Source organism: Camarhynchus parvulus, chromosome 4 (genome assembly GCF_901933205.1).
Source record: "Camarhynchus parvulus chromosome 4, STF_HiC, whole genome shotgun sequence".
In the NCBI taxonomy this organism is placed as follows: domain Eukaryota; kingdom Metazoa; phylum Chordata; class Aves; order Passeriformes; family Thraupidae; genus Camarhynchus; species Camarhynchus parvulus.
In genome coordinates, this window is record NC_044574.1 from 71,631,928 (window position 1) to 71,659,788 (window position 27,861).

Consider the following 27,861-nt stretch of genomic DNA (forward strand, 5'->3'; position numbering starts at 1 on the left):
CTCACACCCCAGCTGTGTGTGCCTTGGTGGGAAACAATGCAGTGCACCCAGTTGTAACACAAGCATCTGTGTTTTCTTTTTGTCTGTGCTGGCTCTCCCCGTCACAAGTGTTGTGTTTTGGGCACAGCTTCCCTTCAGGAGCTTTCCTGGGAGGACTGGGATGTGCCCACGGAGGGCCCCACTTCCACAGGAATGTTTGAGCATGTGTTGAACTGTGGGCACATTCCAAAATATAAAATCCACAAGTCCTTTGTAGACACTTATGTTTAAAGCTTCACTTGGCCCTATTTCTGAAGTAAGCAGTGGTTCCATACGTGCTTATACAGCAGTGGGATTGGATATACTTGGAAAATGGGGATCTTGCAGCAGCCTGTTGCATGGAAGTGTTTTTACATTTGCACAAAACAGAAGGCACAGCTGGGGGAAATGAAGAGCAGTGCAGGAAGATACAGAAGGCAAAACCGAAGGACAATGGGTAAGATGGGCTCATGCATGCAGTGCCAGTTGCAACTAAATTACTTAGTAAATTGATGGGTTTAGTTTTATGTGATTTGTTTGTGGGGTTGCAATACTATATGGGAAAAGAGAACATTGAATTGCAAATGTAGATGTGACGTGGCATTCTGTCTTACTAACTTTCCCAAGAGTGTAGGGAAAGGAGCAAGTGTAAACAGCTCAGGAAAAAACATGCATTTTATATTACAATGGGCTGTTAGGAAAGAGCTCTGATGTTTTGTTCATATGCAGCTTATCATCTTTTTGAGGTTCAGACAAAACATCCATGTTATTTATTTATTTTTTAAAAAGCACCTTCAAAGCAACTTATGGACTTTCTCCATCATGCTGAAGTCCAGGTATTCATCCAGAAAGCTGCTGACAATCCCAGCTGCACCAGCTGCATCAAGCAAGTCAGAATTATCACACTCAAATAAAACCCTGTTAACCTCAAAGTGAAATGCAGAAAGTTATGAGCTGTCCATGTTATGGTGAAACTGCTGGTCCAAACCAGTTGAAGTCTATGGAATCAGAAAGGAGCGTGGCTGGAACACTGCCTTGGGGGGTTTCAGTAATAAACCATTCCCATGCATGACTTTTGCAAGAGACAAGGTGTTCCTAATACCCTCTCTAAAGGAAAACTTTCCCCCAGTGTTTCTGAATTTTCATGTGGAATTAAGAACTGGCTCCAAGATGAGGCTACCTCATCCTGTGACATGAAGACTTGTAGGTAAAGCCACAGAAAATCTTGCGCACCTAATTGCAACTCCAGGTGTAGGGATGTGAGAAAGAAGGCTTAAGGAGTTGAGGGAGAGGTGTGCACCTCTCTTACATCCACATCTGTTGGGCAGGTACCCTGGCAGGTACAGCATGAGAAGAGTCTTTAGCTCAGCCCTTCTTTGAGGATGCATACCAGGCTTGTCTTTATAACCAGCAGGCCTTGGAGCAAAACCATTTCCCAGGGCTGCCAGGCTGGCTCTTAACATCCTCTGTTTGATTTAAATTCAGTTTCACCAAAGTGTGATGCTCTGTCTAATAATGAAGCCAGCTACTCTTCTACAGTTTCCTTGAGAGGCTGAATCTGTTGGTTTAAGAGTGCTGAAGTAAAGCATGGCCAAGATTTCTTGAACAAAGGACTTTTTCATGTGTTGATTTTAAAAAAGCCCATTATGCTCTGCTTGCTTGTTTATTTACGTGTTTCTGCTCCCCCAATTTCCTTAGCAGCTTCAAGTCTTCTAGCTGGTGTTCATTGCACTATTTGAATTATTGCATCTCTTACTGGGAGTTATGAAACTAACTCCACATATTTGCTCTGGAAAAAAGCCTCCCCTCCTCCCCAGCAGCAGCTCTTCCAAAGAACATAAAGGATTGGTGGAGCTGTAGTGAAGGAGAACGGGAACATCAGTACACAAGCCACGGAAAATAGCCCTGTAGGACAGTGTTCCTGCTGCTGCAGGATTGTTCACTACAGAATTGACTGACTGTTTTGTATCTTCCTCTAGAAGACATTGCAAGTCTCTTAATTTTATGGCAAGCATATATTGCACTATTTTCTTCTTGTGACTGATGACAGATGGTGGAAGAGAGCCTTAGATCAGAACCCAGAAGACAGTGCAGTGCCTTCAGTGAAATGGAGCACGCCGTACTGCCAATGTTTGTCAAAGCAGAACTCATATCAGGAGCTGCTGTGCACTCAGCATTCATTAATGTATGCTTATCTGGAGCCCTGTTCTCTCACCTGCTTGGTGAAGCTCCATCAGCCTGCAGAGCCCGATTTGTTTGCTTCCTTTAGTGCAACCTGTGTGGCTACAGAAGAGGTCTTAATGTGACAGACAGAGGGAAAATGCAGCTGGCAGACAGGCAGGCATGGTGCAAGCCTTGCATGAGCAGCTTCCCATGCTACAGCAGTCCTGATATGCAAAGCTGTGCTTCTGTTTCCAGATCTCTTGGAACGTCGCTGTAAATTACACCCAGTACAAAGCATGTGTCCACAAGGTGAGCATCACAACTCTTCTCTCTCCTGGCCTGCAGCACATGAACATCCCTGTCACAGACATCTTTTATGAAAAATCCTTTCCTTAGGATTTTTCCTCTTAAGAAGCTGAGAGGCTCCAGGAACAAAATGTAAACATTGATTATCTGCTGCTGTGGAATGCAACAGGTGGATCTATGATTGGCCTATGTTGGTTGTTTCTAATTAATGGCCAAACACAGTGAGCTGGCTCGGACAGAGAGTCTGAGACAGAGCCTTTGTTATCATTCTTTCTTTTTCTATTCTTAGCTAGCCTTTGGATGAAATCCTTTCTTCTATTCTTTTAGTATAGTTTTAATGTAATATATATCATAAAATAATAAATCAAGCCTTCTGAAACATGGAGTCAGATCCCCGTCTCTTCCCTCATGACCTGTGAACACAGTCACACATCCCAACTTGGGCTTCTGCTGTAACATCCAGCCCTCTTCCATGAGGGCTTCCAGACCCATTGCTGGCACTTTACACATGTTGCATTCAATTATAATCACTTTTCACTGCCAGTCCTTGGCTCTCAGCCCAGCTTCAGACCACAGCCTGGAGCTGTTAACCTGCATCCAGTTGGTAACTTCTTACCTTCCTTTCACAGACTGGACAGAACCATGGAAGTACTTGTAGCAGGCAGGCATGTACAGCATACCCCAAAAGGAAGCTAATTCTAAGAAAGAAAAGATTAATATAGTGGGGGAAACAGTCAGAAAACAAAAAAATGAGGATTGTAGACAGTTAACCACTCTAGTTATGTTTTCTAGTTATATTGCTTTGGGAATTTTTACAGCTACCCATAACTTGGGAAGTTACCTTGGGAAAGAATCATTCAAAAGAGATACAAGTATTCTCACACAGTCACTGCAAGAGGCTCTTCCTATGGGTTTGCACATAGGGGTGGATGTAGGACTGCCCAAAAATATCCAAAAGCATTCCTTCAAAGGGACATCTCAGGAACTGACAGGAATCCTAATCCCCCCAGTTTGGTGATTATCCCAGAAACAGGACAGTGGGTTGAAGCACTGTCCTGTGGCTTGACCTGGCTCTGTCATTGTGTATTATTATGGCAGTTTGTGCTAAGGGGGGTGCTTGTTTTGGGAAGAGAATCCTGTTTGTGTTGTTAATAACCTGCTTTGCATTTATATAGCAGCTTTTATCCAAGGACATGGAAGGAAGCTGTAGTGAAGTTAGCTTTCTGACCTCCCTGAGGGAAGAGTATAAAGGCACCTCCACTTGATTGATAGCAGGGTATGGAGGTCAGTTGTATTATCCAGGACTAAGCAGTACTTGTTAATTTTGTGGCTTTAAACCCTGTGTGTGTATTACAGAGGACAGCTTTCACTGTGTGCTGGATTAACTCCTGTAAACATACCTGTGGGACAGAGCTGAAACATTACTTCAAGGGAAGGTTATCGTGATCCTTCATTTCTTACATGGGGCAGCACCTGTGCTGCTGGCTAGCAACTGTGATCTTCCCTGATTCAAGTGTCTGTCCATGAGCATGTGTGTCATTTCATATCATTTTGTTGACTTAAGTGGTGCTTCTTTGGATTTGCAGTGGAGATGGGACTGTAGGAAAGCCCCAAACAAAAAATTACTGGTTTGGAGCAGAGAGAAAATTGAGAAGTTGTTTAGGAAGGAGTGATGGACATGAGCTGGTTATCCTTTCCCCAGCCCACAGACTTCATGCTTCTAAACCATTAGTTGGGAAAGGGTTAATAATGACTGTCACAAGTTTTACTCTATGAGGGCTCCTTGGTTTGGAGAGAGAAGGGAAAGCTGGTGGGGCTCTATAAAATGCCATGGGGATTTCAGTGTCACTGAGCGTTCTTCTAGGAAGGCTGTGTTAATTAAAACCAGGGGAAAAGATGTCTACAGTCAATTACTTCCTGATAATCCCAACATTTTGAAAAGTTATGTAAAACTTGTCAGTCCAAGATAAAAGCAGAAAGTATTTACCTTGATTGAAAAACATCCTGCAGTCCAGAGGCCAGTCAGGAATATAGGGTAAAACACCACACAGTTTTGTCTGCAGAATAAATTTGAAAGAACATTAGTCTGGAAAGGAAAAGAACTGTGGGTGGGATTTTCAAGGAGAGTCATCTTTGGCCTTGTTTTGTTGCCACCAAAGTTAATGCTAAAGTCATATCCAGTGGGAGTACCGTCAAGCCAGCACTAGGTACTCTTAAAATTTCTCATTTTTGAAGTCTCTGATACAAGCTGTTTAAAGTATTTTCCTGGCATTTAAACTTAGGCATGGATCTGGATCCCAACTACGTGGAAATAAATAGGACAAATAATCCTCAATCAAGTGGCTGTGCAGCAGAGACAGGCAGGAATTCCAGTTCATTGATGTGATGTTAGTCACTTATCTCCACACTTGCTGGTATGCAAGTTCTGTGTGTCAGCATTACTGGGGCTGCCAGAGGAATCTGGATTACTCTGCTGAGGCCAGCTGCCTCTATGAAGGCACAGACAGCACATCATAGATTTTCTTATGGCAAGGACCATAACACCTTTATTTGTGGACATCAGTTTTCCCACCAATATATTGTTTGCATGCCTCTTTTCAGTGGTTCTGAATTAATTTCTTTTTAAGGAATTAGGCAAACTTCTGTGTCTAATGAATCACGTTATCTAACAAGTTGTCTAATGCATAGTATATCTCATCATTGTCATCCACTACAACTACAGTTACAGCAGATGAGATTGTTTGAAATAAATATAAGTAATTTTGCACAGGGTAATGAGTTGATCATTGAAGCCCTCTAAAAACTGAAGCTCTTTATGAAAATAGTCTTCTTAGATAGGATATTCCACCATTATCCACTGCAGACACAGGTTTTCTTTGCTTATCTTCATCTGTGGTGCTATCCACAGCCCAAGAACTGACAGCACAGCTTGCTAGATCCAGAACACCTGAATTCCCTAGGTTACAATGTGTTGGATCTCAGACCCCAGTTAAGTTTGGGTCATCTGATTGCCTGGTTAATCAGAATTTGAGCAGTGGCTTTGAAATGAGCTGAACTTACCCCATTATTATTAAAATAATAGCTGAACCATTTGAAAAGCCATCTGGTTTTGTTTGTTTGGTCTTTTAGCAAAAGATGCAAAGAAAAGTTGACTTTTTAAGAGAAAGTTTTTGCTTCTCTTCTGGACTGAATTGTTATTCACTGCCACCATCTTAATGATCTCTAGATTTAGTGTGCATGAAATGTTCTGTCACATTCTGGAGCTCCAGTGACATGACCTTGTGCTTCATTCTTAACTTCCCCACCAGCCAAGCAAAATGAGCTGCAAACCAAAATAAGGGCTCACACATGACACAGTTCCTTTGGCTCAGTTGCATCTCTAACACATAATTTTTTAATTTATTTTTTTAATGGAGGCCATTGTTCTACAGCTTTTTCCAGAGAAAGACCAATGTTAGACAAACTAGTTTTTTCTTACAGAAGTTTAGATTTTATCTTCAAGAGTGATATTCGAGTTGGACTCGATGATTGATCCTTGTGGATCCCTTCCAACTCAGCATTTTCTGTGATTCATGGGGAAGGGGGAAAATGGATATTTCAGAATTTTTTTTCTTTTTTTTTTTTGGGTTTTTTTTTATTTTTGCATTTGCTGCACTAGCTATGGCTTAAATATCCTTGTGCCTCATGTGGATCCTAGAAGCACAGAGCCCTGGGGTACAGCCTAGTCACACAGCAGTGCCCCAGAGGTGTCTCAGTAACCACTGCACTGGTGGGGGTCACTGCCCCACTGCTGGGACTGACATATTTCTGTTTAGTGACATTGAGGCTTGGAAGTATTGGGCAGCATTACAGGCTTTGGAAACAAAAATCTGGTAGCTGCCTTTTTGAAGTTGTTTAACCATAACTTACAGCGCTTGGTTTTTCCATCTGTCTTGGACTCTCAAAATTCAGTCTGTTGGAAAGAGCAGAGAGCTGCAGCTGGGGAGGCTGTAGCATGTTCCTTGCTCTCCGTCTGATGTGCTGGAGACCTCTGAGAGCTATCTGTTGGAGGACCTATGCTGTTTTTCCTCTATTGTCTGGAGCTGATAGTACTTTCCTGTCTTGTAAAAATCACTTTTTAGAACAGAGGTAGTGCCACGAAAAGAAGAGATTATTTACTGTGTACAGTGACTAAATATAAAGTCACTTACCAAAAACTCCCAAACCAATCACATGCTCTCCCTACACTTCTGACCAGCATTCTAAGAACACATCTCACATATATATATATATATGCATACCTCATTTACTGATGCCCTCATTGCAGAGGTCTCGCTCTGAAAGCTGAACAGAGGCTGTCACAGGGACAAAAGGAAATACATAGCTATTGGCTGTATGCAGCAGAGCTATTGGGAAACACCTTCTTTGCCTTTTAAGTTCCCTGGGTACCTGGAGTTAATGTTATTGTTACCTGGAGTAAATATTATTATTTTCCTGGCCATGTCATAGCCACCCTGTATGGGAAGGTCACTGCCTGCCTTGTACCTAACCTACCTGGATCCAGAAACCAGGCACCCACCTGAGCCCACTAGAAACACTTGTCTAAGGGGGGAGCCTAGGAAATGCCTTCTGTATTCCCTTGTGGGATCAGTGGCACTGAAATACAGCCAGAAATGTTAGTGGTGCTGCCCTGTGCATCTCTGGTATCTTAGCCTTGTGGCTTGTGACCATGTGTGCCTTTGCCCCAGTGTCGTGGTTTGACACTGGCCAAATGCCAGACACCCACGAGAGTCATTCTCTCACCCTGTCCTGCTATATTTGGGCAGAGGAGAGGGGAAAACAAATTAACAAAGGGTTCATGAGTTGAGACAAAGATGGGGAGAAAAACACTCTAAGGGCAAAACAGGTTCAAATTTCAAGGTATAAAGTAAATTTATTATTAACAGAGTCAAAGGAGGATAATGAGAAGTAAAATAAGCCCTGAAACAGCTTTTTTCCCCCAGCCCCTCCCTCCTTCCCACCAACAACACAGGGAGACAGGCATGGGGAACTGTGGTCAGTTCATCACTCGAGATCTTCTATTTGCTCAGGCAGAGGAGTTTTCTCTGCTATGCAATGGGGTCCCTCCCACAGGCAGTCTTCCCCGAAACTGTCTACAGCATGCAATCATTTAAGGATAGGCCGCTCTAGTTTGGAAGCAAGGGTTCTCTGTCTCTGGAAGCAGGGCCCTCTCTCTGTCTCTGGAAGCAGGGCTCTCTCTCTCTATCTCTGGAAGCAGGGCCCTCTCTCTCTGTCTCTGGAAGCAGGGCTCTCTCTCTCTGTCTCTGGATGCAGGGCTCTCTCTCTCTGTCTCTGGAAGCAGGGCCCTCTCTCTGTCTCTGGAAGCAGGGCTCTCTCTCTGTCTCTGGAAGCAGGGCTCTCTCTCTGTCTCTGGAAGCAGGGCTCTCTCTCTCTGTCTCTGGAAGCAGGGCCCTCTCTCTCTGTCTCTGGAAGCAGGGCTCTCTCTCTGTCTCTGGAAGCAGGGCCCTCTCTGTCTCTGGAAGCAGGGCTCTCTCTCTGTCTCTGGAAGCAGGGCCCTCTCTCTCTGTCTCTGGAAGCAGGGCCCTCTCTCTGTCTCTGGAAGCAGGGCTCTCTCTCTCTGTCTCTGGAAGCAGGGCTCTCTCTCTGTCTCTGGAAGCAGCCCTTCCCTCCCCCTCGCCCGAAGCAGGGTTCTCTGTCTCTGGAAGCAGTGCCTTTGTATGCCATTTTTTTGTTTTCATCTTCAGGTGGCATTTATGGTTACTGAGCCAATACCTTTACTCTGAAAACATGGGACAAAGGAGGCTTTCAAAGAACATTACTCTCAAATATTTTATATGTTTAAAAAGCCTGTAGAGAAGCTGCTACCTGTATCACAGTGTATGATAATGCATATTAATTTGCATGGCCTGGCCTAACAACCTGTAAAAAACCAATCAATTCAATCAAAGCAATTACTTTTTAATAATGTCTTCCTAGGTCCTAGAATTACTAAAAAATAATTTTAAGGTGGCTAGTTCAGTGACATCCTTCAGATTAGATGAGTAATGGGACTGCTGTGTCCCTGCTCTTTCCTGTATCAATGACTGGGATTAATTCTGCTCTTTCATTGGAGTCTCTTGTTTTCCCATCAGTCTATGAAACACTAATCTCTCAAGCAAATCTCAACTGTTTAAAACTAGATTCATGACTGGAAACCAGTTCCTGCATTGTTTCAGTTCCTTTTTTCTACCCAGGAACATTTCTTGCACAACTTAATCTTCGACTGACCTGATTCTTTGAACAACTCCTGGTTCTGAGACACTTAATCTTGTACTTCTGATGGCTGCTAAGTGAAGCCTGACTTCCATCACCACTCCAGGGAGGTGGTATTGCCCATTAGCACCATTCTAAGTCAGGACTGGAAGCTCAGAAGGATAAACAGAAGAGCAAACAGAGCACTGAGTGCTCTGCGTGTTGCATTTAGTTCCCAGGAAAAGGTCACAGGTTGGGCTGCTCCCTTTACATGGACTGGTTATAACACGTGCCTGCAGTTCTGGTTTCACAACATTCACCTGAACTCCCAGGAACTAATCTGTGGTCTGGAAAGCTGTGATAGTTTGAATCAGGTCAGCTGGTCAGATTCTTGCACAAGTTTCTCTTTGGGCTTGAAGTCAGATTGCCAGTGTAAATGCAACTCCAGGTTATATCATCTTTTCTGTGATTTTAACTAAGATTAACTAATATAGGCTATCCATCATAAAGAACATCTTTTTCACCTCCCTTCACAGTGTCAGTATCTGTAGAACTCCTTGAGTTTTCAAGATACTTTTCTGAATAATGTCTGGGTTTTTGGTTGGTTGTGTGAAATCCTTCACACTTTCAGGGTAAAAATCAAGGCAGGCAAGCCGAACTTTCTCAGAAGTTGATGATAAGAATTACCACCAGACAGAAACATTAAGATCACAGGGTATATTGGAGCTGATCTGATGACAGAAAAAGAGGATGTGAATTTTCAGTGCTTTTTATTTGCCTTCTGTTGTGTTGTTTTGGGTTTTTTCAACTGGAAGGGTCACATTCTCAAACTTTTTCTTTCTGCTGGGTACAAATGTTTTTTTCAGTAGCTGAGGCTTTGAGAACAAACAAGCAAATAATCAAGCCACATCGATGGGTTGCTAGATAAGGTGGCAGTGCTATCTCAGAAAAAAGGCAGAGTAATTATTTTTAACTTGCTCTAAATCTCATGCTAGTATAGCACAAATGCCTTCAAAATGTGTCTTGTTCCCTGGTGTAAACAAAACTATATGAATCAACATATTTCAAAGAAAATAAGCATTAAAATATTGTACTGCAGTTTTTGACTGATGCACAGCAAAAGGACCTTCTCAGACTTGCCCCCTTCTAACAATAGAATAGAACCACTGAGGTAGGAAAAGACCTCTGAGATCCTTGAGTACAACCCTGAACCCAGCGCTGCCATGGTCACCACTAAGCCGTATCCCCAGGAGCCACATCCACGTGCCTTTTGAACACTTCCAGGGATGGTGATCCCACCACTTCCCTGGGCAGCCTATTCCTTGATTCTGAGAGGTATATCAGCAGGGCATAAAATAAGTTCATTTACCTCTTCAGGAACTGTAATGATGAGAACATAAGATGTGATATCTGATAATTGTGTTGCCTGATGTAAAGATTTGCTTTCTTATTTGATTTCAGATACTGAGTATGTGTCTTTGTTACTGGAAACATTTTTTACTTTCAGTCCAGTACTGGTGTATTTGATTTCACAGATTTACTCTCATTTTTGAGGTTTTCAGTTGTGTAGGTGCCTAAACACAATTCAAATCAAGACACAACATGGCTTTGGGATAACTTTACAGCTAGTTAGAAGCTCTGATAATAGCATGGCTCCAAGAAGTCAACAAACAGAAGAGAATTGAAAACAAATTCGTTTATCCAACAGGGAAAAGTAATCTGTCCCACTGAGCCAAATCCTCTCAGACTGCAGAGAGAGTAAACAATGCTCTGGTGAGAAAAATTTTAGGATTTCTTAGAAATTAAAGAAGTTGCAGAGCAACCAGTTTATCATAAAATAATTCCCATACTTCAGAACCAGTGGAAACCTCCCCAAACCCCAGTCATGCAGCCACAGCTCTTTCTTACATCGCTGGAAGGCAGAAAGAAGAGAGACAGCTGCCAGCTGCAAGGAAAATTCAATCACCAGCCATGTTCCCAGCAGCTTCTGTGTGCCAACAGGATGTGTGCATGGGAGAGAGCTCTTCGTGAGCAATAAGGTGAAACAATAGGTAGGGCACTTAGAGTGCTGCTCAGCATTGCAACAAAGGCCTGCCCCGGAAATAAAAGAGCCTAGCTTCTCAAAGCAGGAGCGCAAAATTGCACCCAGGTTTTGTTCCTGAAAAGGTTCAGCCCTGCCTGCTTCTTGCCTGTTTGAAAGCATGGAAAGAACAAAACCAGCCTTTCTTGCCTCTGTGGATTCAGCTCTTCCTTTATCTTTAGATTTCAGTTGCAGCCTCTTTGGGAGCAAAGCCTTTTTGTTCTGTTTTTGTGCAGGGTCTGTGTCCATCACCAGCAGTGGCCCTCAGAAGCAGCTGGTGTGGGACATGGAGGGAGGAGCAGAGCTTTGTGCTGTCCCCACCCTTGATTTGCAGGTTCTGCTGGACGTGCATGACGTGGGCTCTGACGGGCAGCACAAGGGACACGAGCAGTCAGCCTGCAGAAAGGAACTGCTCGGGCTGGTTCAGAGGGTAAAACAAGTGACAAAGAGAGAAAGGAATGCCTCCCCTCACCCTGCTGCCTGGAACACACCTCCTACAGCTTATCGCCTGGTTTTAAGGCTAGGCATAAGATTCTCTAAAGGGACATTTTTTCATCACCTAACAAACAGAAATCTTAATGCCACTGGCCTTTACGATCCCATAAGACCACTGGAACAAAACCAATATAATGTTTATTTTGACTTCCTATAGCTGATGTTAAAGTGAGATATTTCATTGCCTTTCACCAAACTGGCTAATTTTAAGGGCTAACGTAAAAAAGACTTTAAAGAAGTTATTTCACCTTGCCAAATTTTACTTTCTTGGGTGTTAATATTGTTCTTTCTAGAGATTGGAAAAGTAGATATACTGTAATAACAGACGTTTGATGTTTACACTTAGTAACTCTTTAATTGCTGACTTAAGCCTCTTAATTGCAGCTCTTGGTGTAATATGGATTGACTTTCTGACCACACAGTCTCTGTGGTTTTTAGGAGCTGGAACAGAAGTGTTCAAAGTATTGTCACCTTACTGACAGATAAATGTGAAGGAAAACTCTAACAGAGCTGGTCATTTGAAAAGTTAAAAACACAAGGGCTAAACAATTTAAGGCCAGATGACATTGAAGATGTATTTTTTTTCTGACATTATTCAGGAGATGCAAATTTCAAGATGGTGATGGACATAAAATCCAGCAAAGATTGACATAAAAGGAGGCAGGAACAGAGGTTCTGAGCAGTGAAATGTCATGTAATTCAGGGACACTGGTGGTGTCTGGCCAGATGTACGTCTGTCCTGTTTGGAAAGGGCGGTATTTTATTGCCTCTTGGTGGCCGTGCCAAAGAGGCTGGCTCTTCCCTCAGGAGGAGCTGCTGTCATGAGAGAGCAGATGGCTGGGGTAGTGACACCAAAAGCATTCTAAGCATGAAACCAGACTGATCAAATAAGCACTTTTAATGGAATTACACTGCCAGAGCTGTTCAGTTTTTGACCCTGGAGGAGCTGAAAAGAGCTTTGCAAAGGGCAATGCTGAGCCTGTGCTCGGTGCAACTTCTTGAAGATCAGTCACAAGTGGCAGTGCAGCATCTTTTATTCTTGAGCACCTCCTAGAAGACAGGCTCTGAAGAACAGAGAGGCTCCTCTGGGTGGAAGGGAAAACATACCTGAACTCATGTATTTCACTGGAAATGTTTATAGGGTAAATCAATGCACTACAATGTATGAGGCTGGCTCGTGTAACTAAATCAGTTCAGCTACAGCAATAACAGTGGTGGGCTCTGCAATTTATTAATTTACTTGGCTTTTCAGCAATACATTACAAAGAACATGGGCCTGTGTGGCACTGGATCATAGCTTTAAATTTATCAGAACTATAAGATGAGTAAAAGAGGAAGAAAATATGCTTATTCCTTCAATTGTTCCCTCTATCTGCCCCCTAAATACCATTTGTAATCCATGTCTGGTGACTTTTCATGCGTACTTTGTGTGGGGTTTCAGAGGAAGGACAAATAATCCATTTCATCCAGTTCAGTTTAAGGTGTGGCTGTCCAGAGTCTCTGCTTTGTGGCAGTGTTACCAAACTGATCTCATTTGTCATCCCCATCCCCTGGGGATGAACTCGTGCATGATGGCAGCAGCAGAGCAAATCCAGAAGGATTAAATAGAGTAGTAGACAGAGGTTTGGATTTTTCCCTGAACTGCACCTTCTGCAGCCTTGTGTCACCTCCATCAATACTGTATATGAGACAGGAAAGAATTGGCTCATGATGTTCTGTCGAGCACCCTCACGCTGCTATCAGGCAGGCTGCAGAGCATGCAAGGCACAGATGTCATCTCCTTGAGAAAAGTAACCCAAGTAGCTGATGTTGTGAGTGCCATATTTACATGGACATGGTTTAAAAAGAATAAAACCTCTCCAGAGTCCTTCTACCAGGCTCCTCCATCTCTCTCTCCAGCCAGGAAAGCCCCACTCACGTTCAGCCCTTCCACACTGGAGCAGGGTTTGATCCAAGTGCTTCTGAAGCAGCCACATTCCCAGGCTGACCACTTCATCCTGGATTGGCTTCTGTCTACCCTGTCTGTCCTCGGCTCTTTTCTTCACCCCCCTCCTTGGCACAGCTGCCATTTCTTCCCTCGCTCTCCACAGCCTCACCTTGCCAGCTGGAATCTCTGCCCTCTTCCCCTTTTCCGCTCCCTCACCCCACAACTGTGCACTCTCCCCGATGGATGCCAGCTCAGCTTTCAGAGCCCTTGTTCCAGGAAGCTTTGTCTGCTCCTGAGCAGGGGAGGGGTGCCCTGGATGGGGTCTCGTGTTGCTTGGCAACCTCCTTCTCTCTCCTCCAGCACGATTTTCCCTTGCAGTGTCTGCTGATGCCGGCACAACCAATGACAGCAATATTACTGAAGCAGTTGTTCCTGTCGCTGTTTTCTTGTTATTTATGGTTATTGTCGTGAAAGGATTTGTAAATATTTCTTCACTTCCTTCCTCGGTCAAAACAGATATCATTTTATGCTTCTGTAGCATGCCTACATAATTAATGGATGGTCACTGCATTTCAGTGTATGTGACATACAGTTTTATTGGTGGTTTTTTAAAGTGGTTCCTTGTTCTGAGTGTTTCTATTTTTCAGCCCCAAACTGAGACATACAAGGTTTTACATTCGGAAGTGAAAAAATCCAGTGTAAGCAAGTCTGCCTTAACCACCTCAATTTGTGGTTCTCGTGTCTAGGTGCACATATGCCTAAAAAAGGCTGCTCTGAATGACTTTCTGTCCCCTTCAGGAGGACCTTAGGTCTAACACTGAGATTTCAGAACAAAAACGCTTCTATTAACAGAGATAAAGCTGCCAGGGTGTTTCCTGTTTGCCGTTTCCTCCTCCACACTCACCACTTCCAGCTCAGTCTTTCTGGCTTGCATTTGTGGGTGCACCAAAGAAGACACACAGCTTCCCTTACCCCTTTTCTCCAAACGAGCACAGTAAGAAAGCCAGACCCCAAGTGTTTTCTGATCTTGCAGTGAAAATGCTGCTGAGGCTTTTCTTTACTTAACAAACTGTAGTCACTCGGGACAGATCTGGGGAGCTTCACGCCTGCTGCTGGCTAATTACACACTGCCAGGTTTTCTACTGGGCCTTGATTGGGCCCTCGATAGGATTTATTCCCTTTGTGACTCCCGAGCTTGTGACAAGATCTGGAAGGCAAGGGAAAACTTAGTTTTCTATCGTAGGGGTGCTTTGCAGTGCCAGACTCAGATGCACATCTGGCATTGCCCTCTGCTGGGGCACGCCAGAACTGCTGGTGTGGCCTTCTGCCACGGGAGCTCCCGGGATTTCCTGAGGAGAAGCCTCTCCTCTATTCTGTGAAATTACTGCTTTGGGAGCTCGGGGTGCCTGGCTGGCAAGCGAGATTTGTGGTTTTGTTCGGCAAGCGACCATCACACAGAGTCAGTTTGTTACTACACCACTTAGACAGTATATTTACTTATTGTTTGTGTATTTATAAACAGTTGGAATTGGATGCAGAGATGCTTTCTGACCACAGCTCTGCAGCATATTGCCTGCACGACATCCACCCACTTATCTTCATACTGAGACAACTGCAAATCTCAGCCTAAAAGCAGTTAGGGGGTGATCCTGAATCCATTCAAAGATCCAGTCTTCCCACAACCAGCCTTATTGAGGACAGCCTTTTTGAAATGGCTTTATGGAATTAAGACCTTTGAAAGGCCTTGAAATTAAGTCCTTTACAGAAATGAAGGCTCAGTTCTGAGGCACTACGTACCTGCAAGGAAGGGGCATCTTGCATTTCTGTGAGATTGCACCAGTAGAGAAAGAAGAGGAGACTGTGGACCTGCTGTTCCTCAGGGAAAGAAAACAAGCCCCAAATCAGGCACACTTAGCCTAGGCAGGTTGGTTGTTTAAGAGGGCGTTCTCTGAAATCAAACCAGAATAAAAGAGACCTGCAGTAATGACCCACTGTCAGCCATTTCTTTCCTGAATGTACACCAACCAGGAGAAAAGTATATTCTTTGGGGGTTTTTGTTTCTTTTACCCTGTGCCCTTTCTAAGCACAGACTGCTCCAGAGCCAAACAGAGATCTGAGAGAGTTTCCCAGTTCCACCTGCTCAGCAGTGGCTGTGGACACGCTGGATGCTGGTCGGGTGCCATAGCTTGCAAATCAGGAGTTTTGTGAAACTCTAAAAAGGGATTTGAAGAGTGCTTTGAAATCCTTGAATGAGCATAGCCTGGCCAGGGGTAGTTTTCAGTCCTATTCATCTTGAAAATCCCTCTGTGTTTTCTGGTGGAAACAGAATTGGAGCAGTATCAGTTCAGCTCATAACCTGACAAGTCTCGTGTGGATGCTCCCAAGAATTAAACCAGGTAACGAGAGAGTGCAATTTCCCTGTCCTCACCTCGGTCCCTGTCTGAATCAGCCAACATGTTGTGCTGACTGACTTGCCTTTCTCAACTCAGAGAGAGATGATATTGCAGAGTACAGAAAACTGCTGATAAATTATCAGATTTTAGGGCAAAAGCCATTCCAGTTGCAGAAAGGCCTTATTACTCTTTGAACAAGCCAAATGTTTCTTGATATAGTTAATTTAGCCAGCTCTGAAACAGGGAATGTAGAAATAGGTGGCATTGAGTTGAGATATTTATTTTTAGGTAATGCTTTTTGTTCCCTTTCTCAGCATAAGAACTACTTTCATCTTCTTCAGAGACAGAGTTATAAGTATCTTCCACTGAGATCTGGGGTCTCTGAGATGAGGGTGTAGCACTTTTGCCTGCTGCACACAGCAATCATATTTCCTTCCATTCCACTCTCTCTTCTGACAGAAAAAAGCCCCTCATCTTGCAAAATCCATTCGTTATTTTCCTGAGGAGTAAGAGGATGCATGTGGAAAACTGCATTATTATTATGTGTTGTGTAAACATGAAATAGAGTGTCCCATTTCTGCCTGTGCCTTACACTTTTCACAGTCCTGGATCTCAGTGGCCTGGTTCTTGTCTGTGCAATCAGTAACCTGTGCAAAGTGCTCCTGTCCTTGCTCCCCTCTGCTTATTGGTGCTTTCACATGGAGTCCTTGCCCATGGCACTTCAGACATGACAACACTTTATTTGTCAATAGAAAGGACCAAGAAAAAAAGAACCAAAAGTGTGTCAATGGCAAATTTACATGCTGCTCTCCAAATTCGTGACAGACCCCATAAAGATTTGTAACCCATTGTTCCCCTAGAGAAGGACCAAGGCTCACCTTTTGGTCGATTTTCTCTGATAGGTACTGTTCCTGTAGGAAGCCTTGCTCAGGTAATCTAAAAGAAAAATGACTGGAGAAAATAAATGGAGCAATAAATAAATTGGTGGGGCAATGCCTATCTGACAAAATCTGGAGATGCAGATAGGGAAGTAGCATTTCCTATTACCTATCTTAACTTTCAAGCGCATCAACATATAAATTGTGCTTAGTTTCCCTGGTGGATGGAGCATGGGTGCATTACAATCCATGGGCATGACTGAATAAGCAGTGTTATAAAACACTTGTAACCTGAAACAAGCACAGTGTGACCATGGACAGAGAATATCAGAATGTACTTCAGGTTGTACAGTTTCAGCATTATTCATGATTTGGGAATGTTCAAAAGGAAACAAAAGCATTTTAGATCATTTTGGAAATGTGTCCATTTTAAATTTCTTAGGGTCATTGTTGTGATGTTACTTCTTAATTGAAATTTAATTTTTTGGGCATTTGCTAGTGTTGGCGGTCAGGTTTCTTCAAGGAATTTTCTTCCCATTTGTTGTCATGGAAACGGCAAATGGATGTCGATTAAGAGACAATACCTTGGCATACCCTTCAGATTGTCTTGGGGAAGGGGGGTGGGTAAAGCAGTGTGGTTTTGGCAGATTCTTAGCTGGAGGTGCTCCTGGCTTGGAGAGCCAATGGTTGTGGTATTTTGTAGCATGCCATGAACTCTCTCCCCGTGGTCAATCCCCAAGCCCTCAGCCCTGGAAACATCAGTTAGTCCTGGAAACTCTGGAGTTAGTCCTCCCAGGGGGAAAAACAGATTCCCAAATGGACCTTTAGTGCCACAGCTTCCCCTGGTTTCTCCATCCCCTGTCGCTGGCTCGGCATCCCTGGCGGCCACCCGCTTCCCCTGGAGGCCAGACGCCCTGCCCAGCCCTTGGCTCTGCCCCCCAGCCCTTCCCCTTTACAACCGGCCTGCTCCCCGTGCCTCGCCCCTTTCCCCTCGCCTGCTGTGTTCCTCTGCTGGAATAAAACCTGCCAAAAGAGCCTTTCTTGCCTCTGTCGCTGAGCCAGCTGCGGTGAGTGATGAGAGGAGGTTTGACTGCGTTGCCTGAATGTTAACTCAACTTGCCTTTCGACAGGAGAGGTTTGTTGGGGACACGAATTAGGCAGCAGCACCCACCATTCTAACACCCACATTTTTAGTGTTTGGTGCTGGACTTCTCCTGCCCAGGGGTTCCGCGCTGCTGTGAAGTCTTCCCTGAGCTCGTATTGGCGAGGCCACTGAAACAAATAGGGCAGGAGATCTTTCTCCTTTTGAAGCCTTTATTAAAGATGAGCTCGGGTGGGGAGAACCGACCAGTCACACACACACCGCTGCTGCTGCTCCCAGGAGTGGCACGGAGGAGGAGGAGGAGTGCAGCTGTGTCCGCTGGTCTGCAGGCAGAGCTGGGGCTTCCCTCCTCACCAGAGCACCAGGAGATTCCCGCTTTTTCGGTTTGACATTCGAGGTCCTCTTTCCAGCCGACATCTTTTAGGTTAGGGTGAAAGGGTCTGGATTCTGTTCCTCACCTCCAGACATCACTTAGATCTCTGAATTCCATGGTGGCTGATTGTTTTAGGGGTTTTTCCCGCTAGATTTGGTGAGGGGTTTCCTCATTTGCATGCCAGCCCCGATGTCACCTCCCCCTCACAGTCCCGGGTGCCATTTTCTGGGAAGCGGCAGGGTGATACTCGACAAAGAGGGATTTCTAACCATCAACAACAGGTAATTGAAGAGAAACTATTAGCAACAGGTGTGTGTTGTTGCTGATGTTGTTGTTGTTTGTCCTATTGTGAGAGACAACTGTCACTTTGAAAATTTAAAAAGGTTTATTAAACCTTAACAAAAATACAACAAAGGACTACATAAGGGAAAAGCTGCAGCACTGGGAACTGCCCCTCGTGCACACCACGCGGTCAGTTTGTCTTCGAGATGGATGCTCAGTCTTTTATACCCCTGGGGTTGCATCTGCCAGCCCTGGCCCTTCCCAAAGTCTGTCAGGCAGCTCTTCTGTGCCATTTATCAGTGCAGACTGCTTTGTAACTGGATTGGAGGTCAGGTGTTGCCATGCCCACCCCCTGAGCACCCCCAAGCTTTTCCATTCCCAGCTGCCCCAGGTAAGGGACACCTGTGCAGCTCCTTTGTACCTGTCCTGGACAGCCCAGGCTGCCGGATGGCAACAATACAGGGGGAAAGGGAACTGTGGGGAGAACAGAGGACATCTAAACTACAATAACATAACTGTACATCACTAAAGCTTTTCTTAATATTCACACAATCGTTATCTTTTAATTGCAAGAGCCAATCACCTCATTATCCATTTATAACACTATATATACATATACATGCTGTTTGTCCCCATATATACATATATGCATGTGTGTGTATATATATATATATATATATATATATATATATATATGTATGTATGTATTCTAGTGAAGAACTGTCATTCCTTTCCCCATATCTTTGCCTGAAAGCCCTGTAGTTTCAAGGTTATAATAATTTGGAGGGAGGGGGTCATCTTTTCCATTACAGGAAAGTTCCCACTTTCCCTGGCAGACAGCTGCCTTTTAAAACTAGCTCAGCTAGCTTAGCATTATTTGAAGATTTTAGTTCAGATTTTACCTGTCACTTTAAATCCCACATTTCCCTGAAGGAGAGCAGGGAGGGCCCAATTATTTAATGGGCAATTAATATAAACCAAAAGGTCAATATTACAAACATTTGTCTATTTTGAAATTAAACCCATAATTCTACATGGAGAAAAATATTTTAATGGACTTTAAAATGCAAAAATTTAGTTAAAAAATAAATTTAAAATTGGGCTTTCTTAAAATAGTTTTACTGCTAAAAGCACACTAGTGAAAGTTTTAACAGTGCTAAAAAAACAGGTATTAATCATATTTTGTTGTTAAATCTATGCTTTTTGTATTTTTGACTTTGTTCTATTAATTATATAAAAATATCAAGGTTGTAGTATTTATGAAAAATTGTGTCTTTCCAGATTATAAACTTTGAATAAGATAATTTGTATAGAAAAGATAATGGGATAAATTTTGGTTTATCAACCAAAATGTTGTGGTATCAACACAAGTCATGAATTCATGTCAGATCCATTTTCTTTCAAACTTCACAGACAACTTCTCTGTAAAGGATTAATTCAGTTCCTTTTTTTTCCCCATGATCCAAAACAATGTCAATGTGACAATGTTCAATACTCATTCTTTTGAGACCACCTGCCTTTTAAACTGAAATGGACAAGTTAGCATTTTTGGACAGCAGACATGCTGTTGAATATGTGATGTACTGGAAAAATCCATACATTGATTATTGTATTTTGTATAGTTGGCAAGGCATTGAATTTAAGACAGCAAATAAATGAATTCACCTCATTGCTTTCCCTCTTTCTCTTGCCTGTGGTTGCACATTTCAACAATGAAGCGAGGCAAAAATTGGAATTAAAAAAGATACACGTCTAAAGGAAAAACAAGGTAGTCAACTGTAATCCAAATGAAACCATTACCTGATACAACCTGGAATGTTATTATTAGGGTGTTGAGCTGACCCTGCCTGAAAAGCACACCCCTGCCTTTGGCTGGAAGGGCTTTGATACCTGCACAGCAGTGCCACTCTAACTGAAACCAACAGTCTCATCCCCGCAGGGCTCTGACAGGGGCCATAAATTTGCCACAGCTGTAGTTTATAAATTAGCATCACTTTTATACAATGATAAGAGAAGAGGGCCACTTGGCCTGCTCCCTCCCATTTAAAAGTGTTTGTAATGCACAGAGAGGCTCCTTGTTTGATGCTAATGGACAGCATCTCTTTCTGCTAACTGAAATATCCATTTTGGCACCGAAGTAAGTACTTCCCATTGCTCTTTCCAGGCACAGGTTTTATTTCCTTGCTAATCTGAAGAACTACTCTTGAGTCAAGTGAAGCAGTCCAAGCAAATCCTCTCCTGCTGTAAACCTATATTTAACATGGAAATGAATTGAATGAATCAGGCAAGGAGCTAGAAGGAACCTGCTGGAGCCCAGGAGAGGCTCGGAGAGGCTCCATGTGTGCTGTAGGTGTGTTACAAGGCTGCTGGCCTGGGGAGCCATGGAGAGAGAGTTCAGATCTGCTCCCCAGCTCCTTGTTTCCAGGAGGAAGGTCACCAGGCACTTTGTTTGCCTCTCTTGCACACTGACTTCCAAATGACCCACGTGGGGCTCAAGAGGCTGCTTGCCAAGGGCTGGCACTGCTGCGTGGCCATCCCTGAAGCACCATTTGGTCTCTGCTCCTGATCTGTGCTCAAGCTTGTCCTCAGATGCACAGCTGCAGGGGGGGGAGTGAGGAGATGCTCCTCAGCCTGCAGCTCTGCACGGGGCCAGGCCAGAGCCTGTTCCCTGAGTGCTTGTGCCAGAGCTGCTCCTTTTTATTCCATCCAGAGGGAGGTCTCAGGTTCCCTGCCATCACTGATATTTACTGGTTCAGCTGAAGGGACAGGGCTCATGCTTTCTGAAAATCAGCTTGTCCTCCAATGCCCTCTGGTGACAGGAACTAATTAGATGCCACTGCTTTTACTGACTCCAATTGCAAAACACTTAGGTAATTTTATTCCTATTAAATATTTCAGGCAAATACTGAGATTTAGCACAAACCAAAACCACTAGTTTGAATAAAACCCTCCTCTTGTAATTGCTATGGCACTTGCTAGGAGTTGAAAAATAAGCCCCCTCCAGACACACCATAACTTAGGGAATCTCCAAAGCTTATTAGGCTGAGCCCTTAAATACTTTAGTCCTGATCCTTACTGCAGAGAAGTACACTTGTGTGTGAGTGTATGTGTGGCTGCATGGCTGCAGAAATGCCCTGTGACCTTCCCTGCCTAATCTCCTAGCATGGAAAAGCAGTGACCCCAAAAGACTTCAGGAAAACAGGTCACAACAACTGGCGTGTGCTGGTGTGCAGCTTCTGTGCTCTGCCTCTCAGGGCTCCTGTGGGTGAAGGCACAAAGCAGCCAGGAAGCAAGAGGGAGGCCAGGGGGCAAGGAATTGTTTCTTCTGTTATTTGCAATCTCTCTTCTTCAAAAACAAACCCCATAGGAATAGCACATGCTTTAAAAACAAAATGCTCCAAGACTGCTGCCATAGGCTGAAAGCCTACAGCTTAGTTACTAACCTATGATAAAGAGAGTTTGTAATTAAAACTACCAGCAGAGCCTTGATCACTGAGGGGGATGTAGGTTCTGGTACAATTTAATAAGGTCCTTGGGCATGCAGATGTGCAGCCCTTAGTTGCTGTCTGCAGCAGCACAGAACATCTGCAGCCATTGCTGTTCACTCCTGCCTTTGCCCAGCAGCAAACCGTGTGAATGCCATGTGGGATTGCAAACCACACCCAGGATTGTGCTCCAGCCTGCACCCTGTGGGACACTGGCAGTGAGCCTGTGAATGTGTGGCAGCTGACTTTCTGCACCCTCATGAGGAGATCAGGAGCTGCAGAAGTGACACCAGCCTTCCTTGTTTCTGCTAGCAGAAGGTTCTGCCCAGGGCAGGTGCATCAAAGAACGTTCTCCTTACCTGTATCAGGGCATGCTCAGAGGAAAGAGTGGCCAGAGCAAGCTGGGTGTTAGGTGTGCCTAGACTTACCCCTCCTGCATGGTCAGTGTTAGGAAAATTAATCCACAAACACCAGAGGTTTATGTCCAAAAAGGAGACAGAGGAGTCCTTTCACTTTATTCAAATAAAGGGAGAGGCCAAGGGGCATTCTCCTGGGGTCTCTCAAATTTTTGGAGGACACAGCCTCCTTTTTTTCCTAATTTCCTGGCCCCACTTCCCTTCTCTCCCAATTGGCTGAGGTACTTGAGAGGTACAGACTCCCCATACACCTGATACCGAAGATTTCCCTCTAATGTAGAACCCTCCCTTTTAATTTTTAATTCTGATGGAATTTAGGGGTTTTTCTTCCCCATTGTTTCTTTACTCTTTCAATGTCTAATTTCATTTATCAGCAAACCCAAAGTTCATTTGTAAAAGCAAATATCTTCTTCCATTCATCAATCAGTGGAATCCTTCCCATTGTTTCATTTATCTCCCAGTGCTGGTTTTATCTCCCAGCAGACCCACAGCTGTTATGTAAACACAAACCTGCCATTCCTCTCAGTCAGGGTTTGCAATATCCCATATTTGTGCAGTGGCCTTTCTGACAGAACTCTTACCTCCATGTCCCAGAACAGCTCCTTCCCTGCCAAGAGAGCTCTCTTCCTGCCCCAGGGGTTATCAAGCCAGTTGCCTTGCATTTTGTGCATTAAACAGCCTTTTCCTGTAGCCATGCATCTGTCTAGCACTGGAACTTCAGAAACAAAGACAAGAGTTAGGCATTTTATGAGCTTTTTGGAGGAGAAGATCCACCTTAAAATTGAGCTGGGCATAAATAAGGAGCATGATATAAACCTGTGCAGATTACCTCACCGCTGAGCAATGGAAGTCAATCTTTTGGAAAAGATGGGTGCCTGTTTATTACAAGCAATTACAAGCAATGGTCATAATCCTTTTAGGATATGCATGGAGAATGACTCAGGTCATTTGATGAGTAGTACTGCTGGTTTTCCCCGATGCACTGGCCCAGCAGAATTACTAATGCTGGCCCTAAGCTCTCGGGTATTAGGGCAGCATTTGGATAAGCTCATGGTGGCAGGCAGCTAATGTGTTGGGGCAGACCAAGGTGAAACTGGCAGCATGGGAAAGCTCACAGAGGTTTGGATCTCCCTTGGTGGGCATCTGCCTACGCCATCCTTCTGTGCCCTTTTGGTAGGTCTGCAGAAAAAGCTGTGAGCTTCTAATATTCTAGCAATGCTTCAAATTACATGGCTGAGGAGCTCAATGCTTTACAGGTGTTAATTTATCTTCAAAGTAGGTATGTGAATGGGATCCCACGTTTTCACACCTACAGCACATATGAGGTATGGAGAGAGAGAGAATAATAGTTTTCCAGTCAGTGAGAAGCATGTCAAGCTCAAGACTTTGTTCAGGCTTGCAGGAGGGTTAAGCTCAGGCTTAACAGAAAGACTAGAAGTGATTTACTTCTGCACAAGTAGACATCAATGGCAGTTAAGTAGACCTGAACCAGGGCAAAATGTCATGGAAAGCATTGCCTGAAATGCCCTGTAGCTGGCTCTCCAGGGGATCTGTCTCACAGCCTAGAATATATCCTGCATCAAAGGAGCATTTTGTCTGCCCTCAGGTCCAGGGATACCACCAACCTGGCATTTCAGAGGAAGACAGGATTTGCCATCTACATTTTAAATTAGAGTTCACCCAAATTTTGAGTTATTTTGCGCACCGTCTCTGTGCAGGTGGATGTGTGGATGTCCTTGCTAACAAGATAGGGTTACTCTAAGCAGAGGGCTTACTTTAATGTCTTTTCTTTGCATGCTTCTGTGTGCAGACTGCTCAGAATGCAGCCCTTCTGTCAGCACTAGGTGTGTGCATATAAAACAATTAGTGCTACGCTGGCAGCAGCATCTGGAAGCATCCCTGTTAGAACAAAGCAGGAGTGCTCTCAGCAGGTAGCGTGCACAGCTCTTCACAGCAGTGCCTCCAACTCTCTGCTGTTGCAGGGCACAGCTGACCTCACATTGACTGTGGGTCTGCACAGCGTCAGGACAGTCCCAACAATGTCAAAACAAGGAGGGAATATTGAAGGAGAAAAGTGGCAGGGAAAATTCTACCCTGGATGGTGGATTGCTGTGAGGTAGTTTGCTCAAAGACCTTGGCTACCTCAAGGTGGGAACAATGGGAGGGCAAAAGCAGTTCCCACTTCCGTAAGATGACAAATAAACTGTGTGCTGTTGAGGCCTATTTTCCACAGCAGCCGGGAGAGCTTAAGCTGTGACAATTCTACACGACTAGAACAAACAAACCCAGCTCTTCACCTGGGCTCTGTGAACACGGCTGCAGCCACGCACTGTGAGGATCCACAGCTGCAATTGGAACCCCCATATGGCAGTGCCTGTGTGTGCATCAGACTTCCTTGTTCATTTTAGCACGGGTTTGTAGACCAAAGATTAAAAGGAAACTTGCAGGTTCTTAGTTTCTTCCTGCAGCACCATTTTAAATGCTAGCTACAAATATCTGGAATAAATGACTTTCTTTCTGTTGAGGTCTGAATAGCCTGTACATCAGTGAATTGAAAGGATGTGATTAAGAGTGAGTTTTGCACTATACTGAACCTTGCCCTTCTTTCTCTTTTGTTAGCAAGCCAGACTACCTTCTGTAAAGACTGGTCCTTTTGAAGATCAGTGAAAAGGGAGGGAAATATGTAGAGATAAATAGCTTTAGACTGCACACTTGGATGCTGTGAAACTTAAAATTAGGTAGTGCCACAACTGACTATACAACTTTTAGGTATCATTAGCTGTCCTTAAAAGGATAAGGTTATGAAAATTTGATTTTCTGTAAGAATATATGTTTGGGATGTTTCATGCACACACGTCACATTACTTATATCAATAAAAGATGCAAGTACTAAGTGTCCCCATCTGTTTCTCAACTGAAACAGATAATTTAAAATCTCTGTGATGGAGATAAGAGCTTAAAAGAGTAGCATTCAGATGCTTGTACACATGTACAGATTAACCATGCCAGTCATTCATCCTGTGTGACGTCAGGTTGCCATTGTGTTCCTTGCTGCAGTATCTGTTGACAGATGTGATTCCTTACATCCCACTGCACTCCATGGCCACGCACATACACAGCCATTGTTTCCACTCCACGGTCTTGCTGCGCCACTGCAAACTTGGCACCTGGGTCTCCAGAGGGCAAGCACTGTCTGGTGAAAGTGTTAACACAGTCTAGGCAGACAAGATTTTGTCCTCCCATCAGATCTTGACTGAGTTTGCCATTATACATTACACATGCATCCTCAGGAAGGAGGAATCTTATTTCTCTCTCCTCTCTTTTTCTCCACTGCCCTCTCAAACACCTGTGCATTGACTTGTTTATTTTTACAACTGGTCCATGCAGTGACAGGCCAAGGATGAGAAAAACTCCCTGCACCTGTAGCCTCATGGCCTCTGCATTGTGACACATCTTCTGAGAAACAGCAGGAGAGAACAGCAGCATTCAGTGCAAGAGAGAGTTTGTTGGGGCTGCAAGCCAATCACATGGGCTGGCACCTTCAAAGGAGCATCAGCCTGTCTCTCTGTCTCTCCATTCTCATTGGCTGGTCCCAGAAGTACAAATCGTTCCCAGAAATGATAATTGGTACCAGTTACTGAATCATGTTTTAATGGAAAGCTACAATTAACTCCGCACATCCCTCAGAGAGACCAGATTGCAAAACTGCAAGCAGACAGGAACTCGTCTTGCTGTTAACAAGTGTTAGATTTCTAATTGAAATTTAGTCATGCTTTTTACAGTAGGTAAGTCCAGGATTATTTGTGTGGATCAGCTTGGCTTCCTCTCAGACTGACAAAGATGCTTACACAATTGAAATGAAAACGTCTGAGTAGCACAGGGGGGTCACAGATGAATGAGGTGATAAAAAAATCACACAGCTCTGTGCAGCACACACATGCTAACGAAGGCTTTACAGGAAAACTTCTCATGTATCACAGCTTCTGAAATGAGATCCTTCTAGCAGACAGATCTAGCAGACTTTTAGCTTTAAGTCTTCAGTCCGTGCTGAAAATTAATCTTCACTTTCAGATGGGCAAATAAATATTGGCAAGGGCGTTGTAGAAACAAACAAACAGCAAGGTCCAAGAGTCTCTTTGGCCTTTTCCCTTTACCAGGGAATTCTTCTGAATTCTTCAGGGACTATTCCCTGAAATGCTGGGATTAAACTCTAGCACACTGGATCTGGCGCTGTGCAGCAGCCCTGTGAGCAACTCAGGCCTTGGCTGAGCAACGGGCAGGTGCTGTGCAGAAAAAGGGTCACACACACAGCTGGGAGCTGGGAATAAAAATGGACACATGCCTTATTCATCTTCTTTTAGCTTCTAAAATGGCTCAAGATGAGTTGAATTAGGGGTAGGTAGGTTTGCCTCTGAAAGATATATCTTTGGCATTGTAGCACTCCAGGAGTGCAGGTCAGTGGCTCCATGCCATCAGCAGGTATGTTCTCTGACACACATACTCACACACACACACACATACTCACACACACACACACATACACACCCTCTCTCTCTCTGTCTCAGGATCCTCAGTCATGGTTGTGGGACTGAAGGAACATGAAGGATAAATCTTTGTGTCTGCAGACACTGCTAAATAGATGAGAGTTGAGGAAAATGAGACAGCTGCAGTAGAAAGGAGGTTTTAAAACTTTTGTGTGATTTTTTCCTACCAGGAAGAAGGCCCCAGAGAGGGAAATGAAGTAAGAGTTCTGACTGTCAAGTGCTTTTCCATAACCATGTGTCTGAAGCTTGTCTGCCATATGAGCTCTAAGCCAAAGCTGTGGGATGTGCATGATTATTTCTTAAGTGCCAGACACTGGCTTGGGTTGGTGCAATATTTGCATACATTTCTCTCTCTGCTGTTTTTTTTAAATAAGAAATCTCAGGGGACCGTTAAGGTAATAGAGGGCAAACTCACTCACTGATATGCCACCCAATGTCTTTGCAGACACCCGATAATAAACTCAGTGATGTGCACAGTAACACAAACATCTTTGTAATCCTTAGTCTCTCCAGCCACAAGTGGGACTGGCAGTGACCTGAAGGACTCCTGCCAGCTTTCACTGCACTGCTGTCCAGAGGCTGCAAGACTGTTCAGGCTTGCAAATGGCACATCGCTGGAAAACTAATGCAATGTTATTTTGAGAGAGAAAATACCAAATATCAAACCCCTACTCAGAGAAATTACATGAGAAACCACTATGTGGAGCCAGCCACTAATTATTTGGCAGATGAGAAAACTGGATTCAAACTAATTGTCACTTGAATTTCAGGTGCCTGTGCTACCCCACAGGCTTTTGCTTTACCTCTCTCAGAAGTCTAAACATGATACAATTTGCTGTAAATCAGACGCATAGAAACACCAGTGAACTTAGTAAAGTGAGGCTGTGAAGACAAAAAGACACATCCTTTCCCTGTAATGGAGAGAGAAGTCTCCACCAGAGCTGCTATGCTTCCATCTACCTTATTTCTTATTTTACTGCCATCTAAAGTCCTGTGGCCTGTGAAAAGAGTATTAGAAGCTTCCTAGACTAAGCAAGAGAACAGAGTGCAGCTCAGATGTCATTACTGACAACATGCTGGGGTTTGTGGAGTTCATCCAGCAGAGGCAGAGCCTCTTTAGCCATTAGATTAGGATGGAATTTGATTTAGAAGACAGAATAGCTTCTAG

General features: G+C 44.0%; 1 protein-coding gene across 1 annotated transcript; it reads right to left on the minus strand.

Moving 5' to 3' along the window:
• Positions 1-812: 812 nt before the first annotated feature.
• Positions 813-10,691, minus strand: MGST2 (microsomal glutathione S-transferase 2). Its single transcript, XM_030948361.1, is given in 9 exon segments — positions 813-901; positions 904-944; positions 3,104-3,185; positions 3,803-3,887; positions 4,475-4,544; positions 5,720-5,759; positions 5,762-5,809; positions 10,627-10,663; positions 10,665-10,691. Coding segments are annotated over 9 exon segments (519 nt in total).
• Between the last annotated feature and the right edge of the window lie 17,170 nt (positions 10,692-27,861).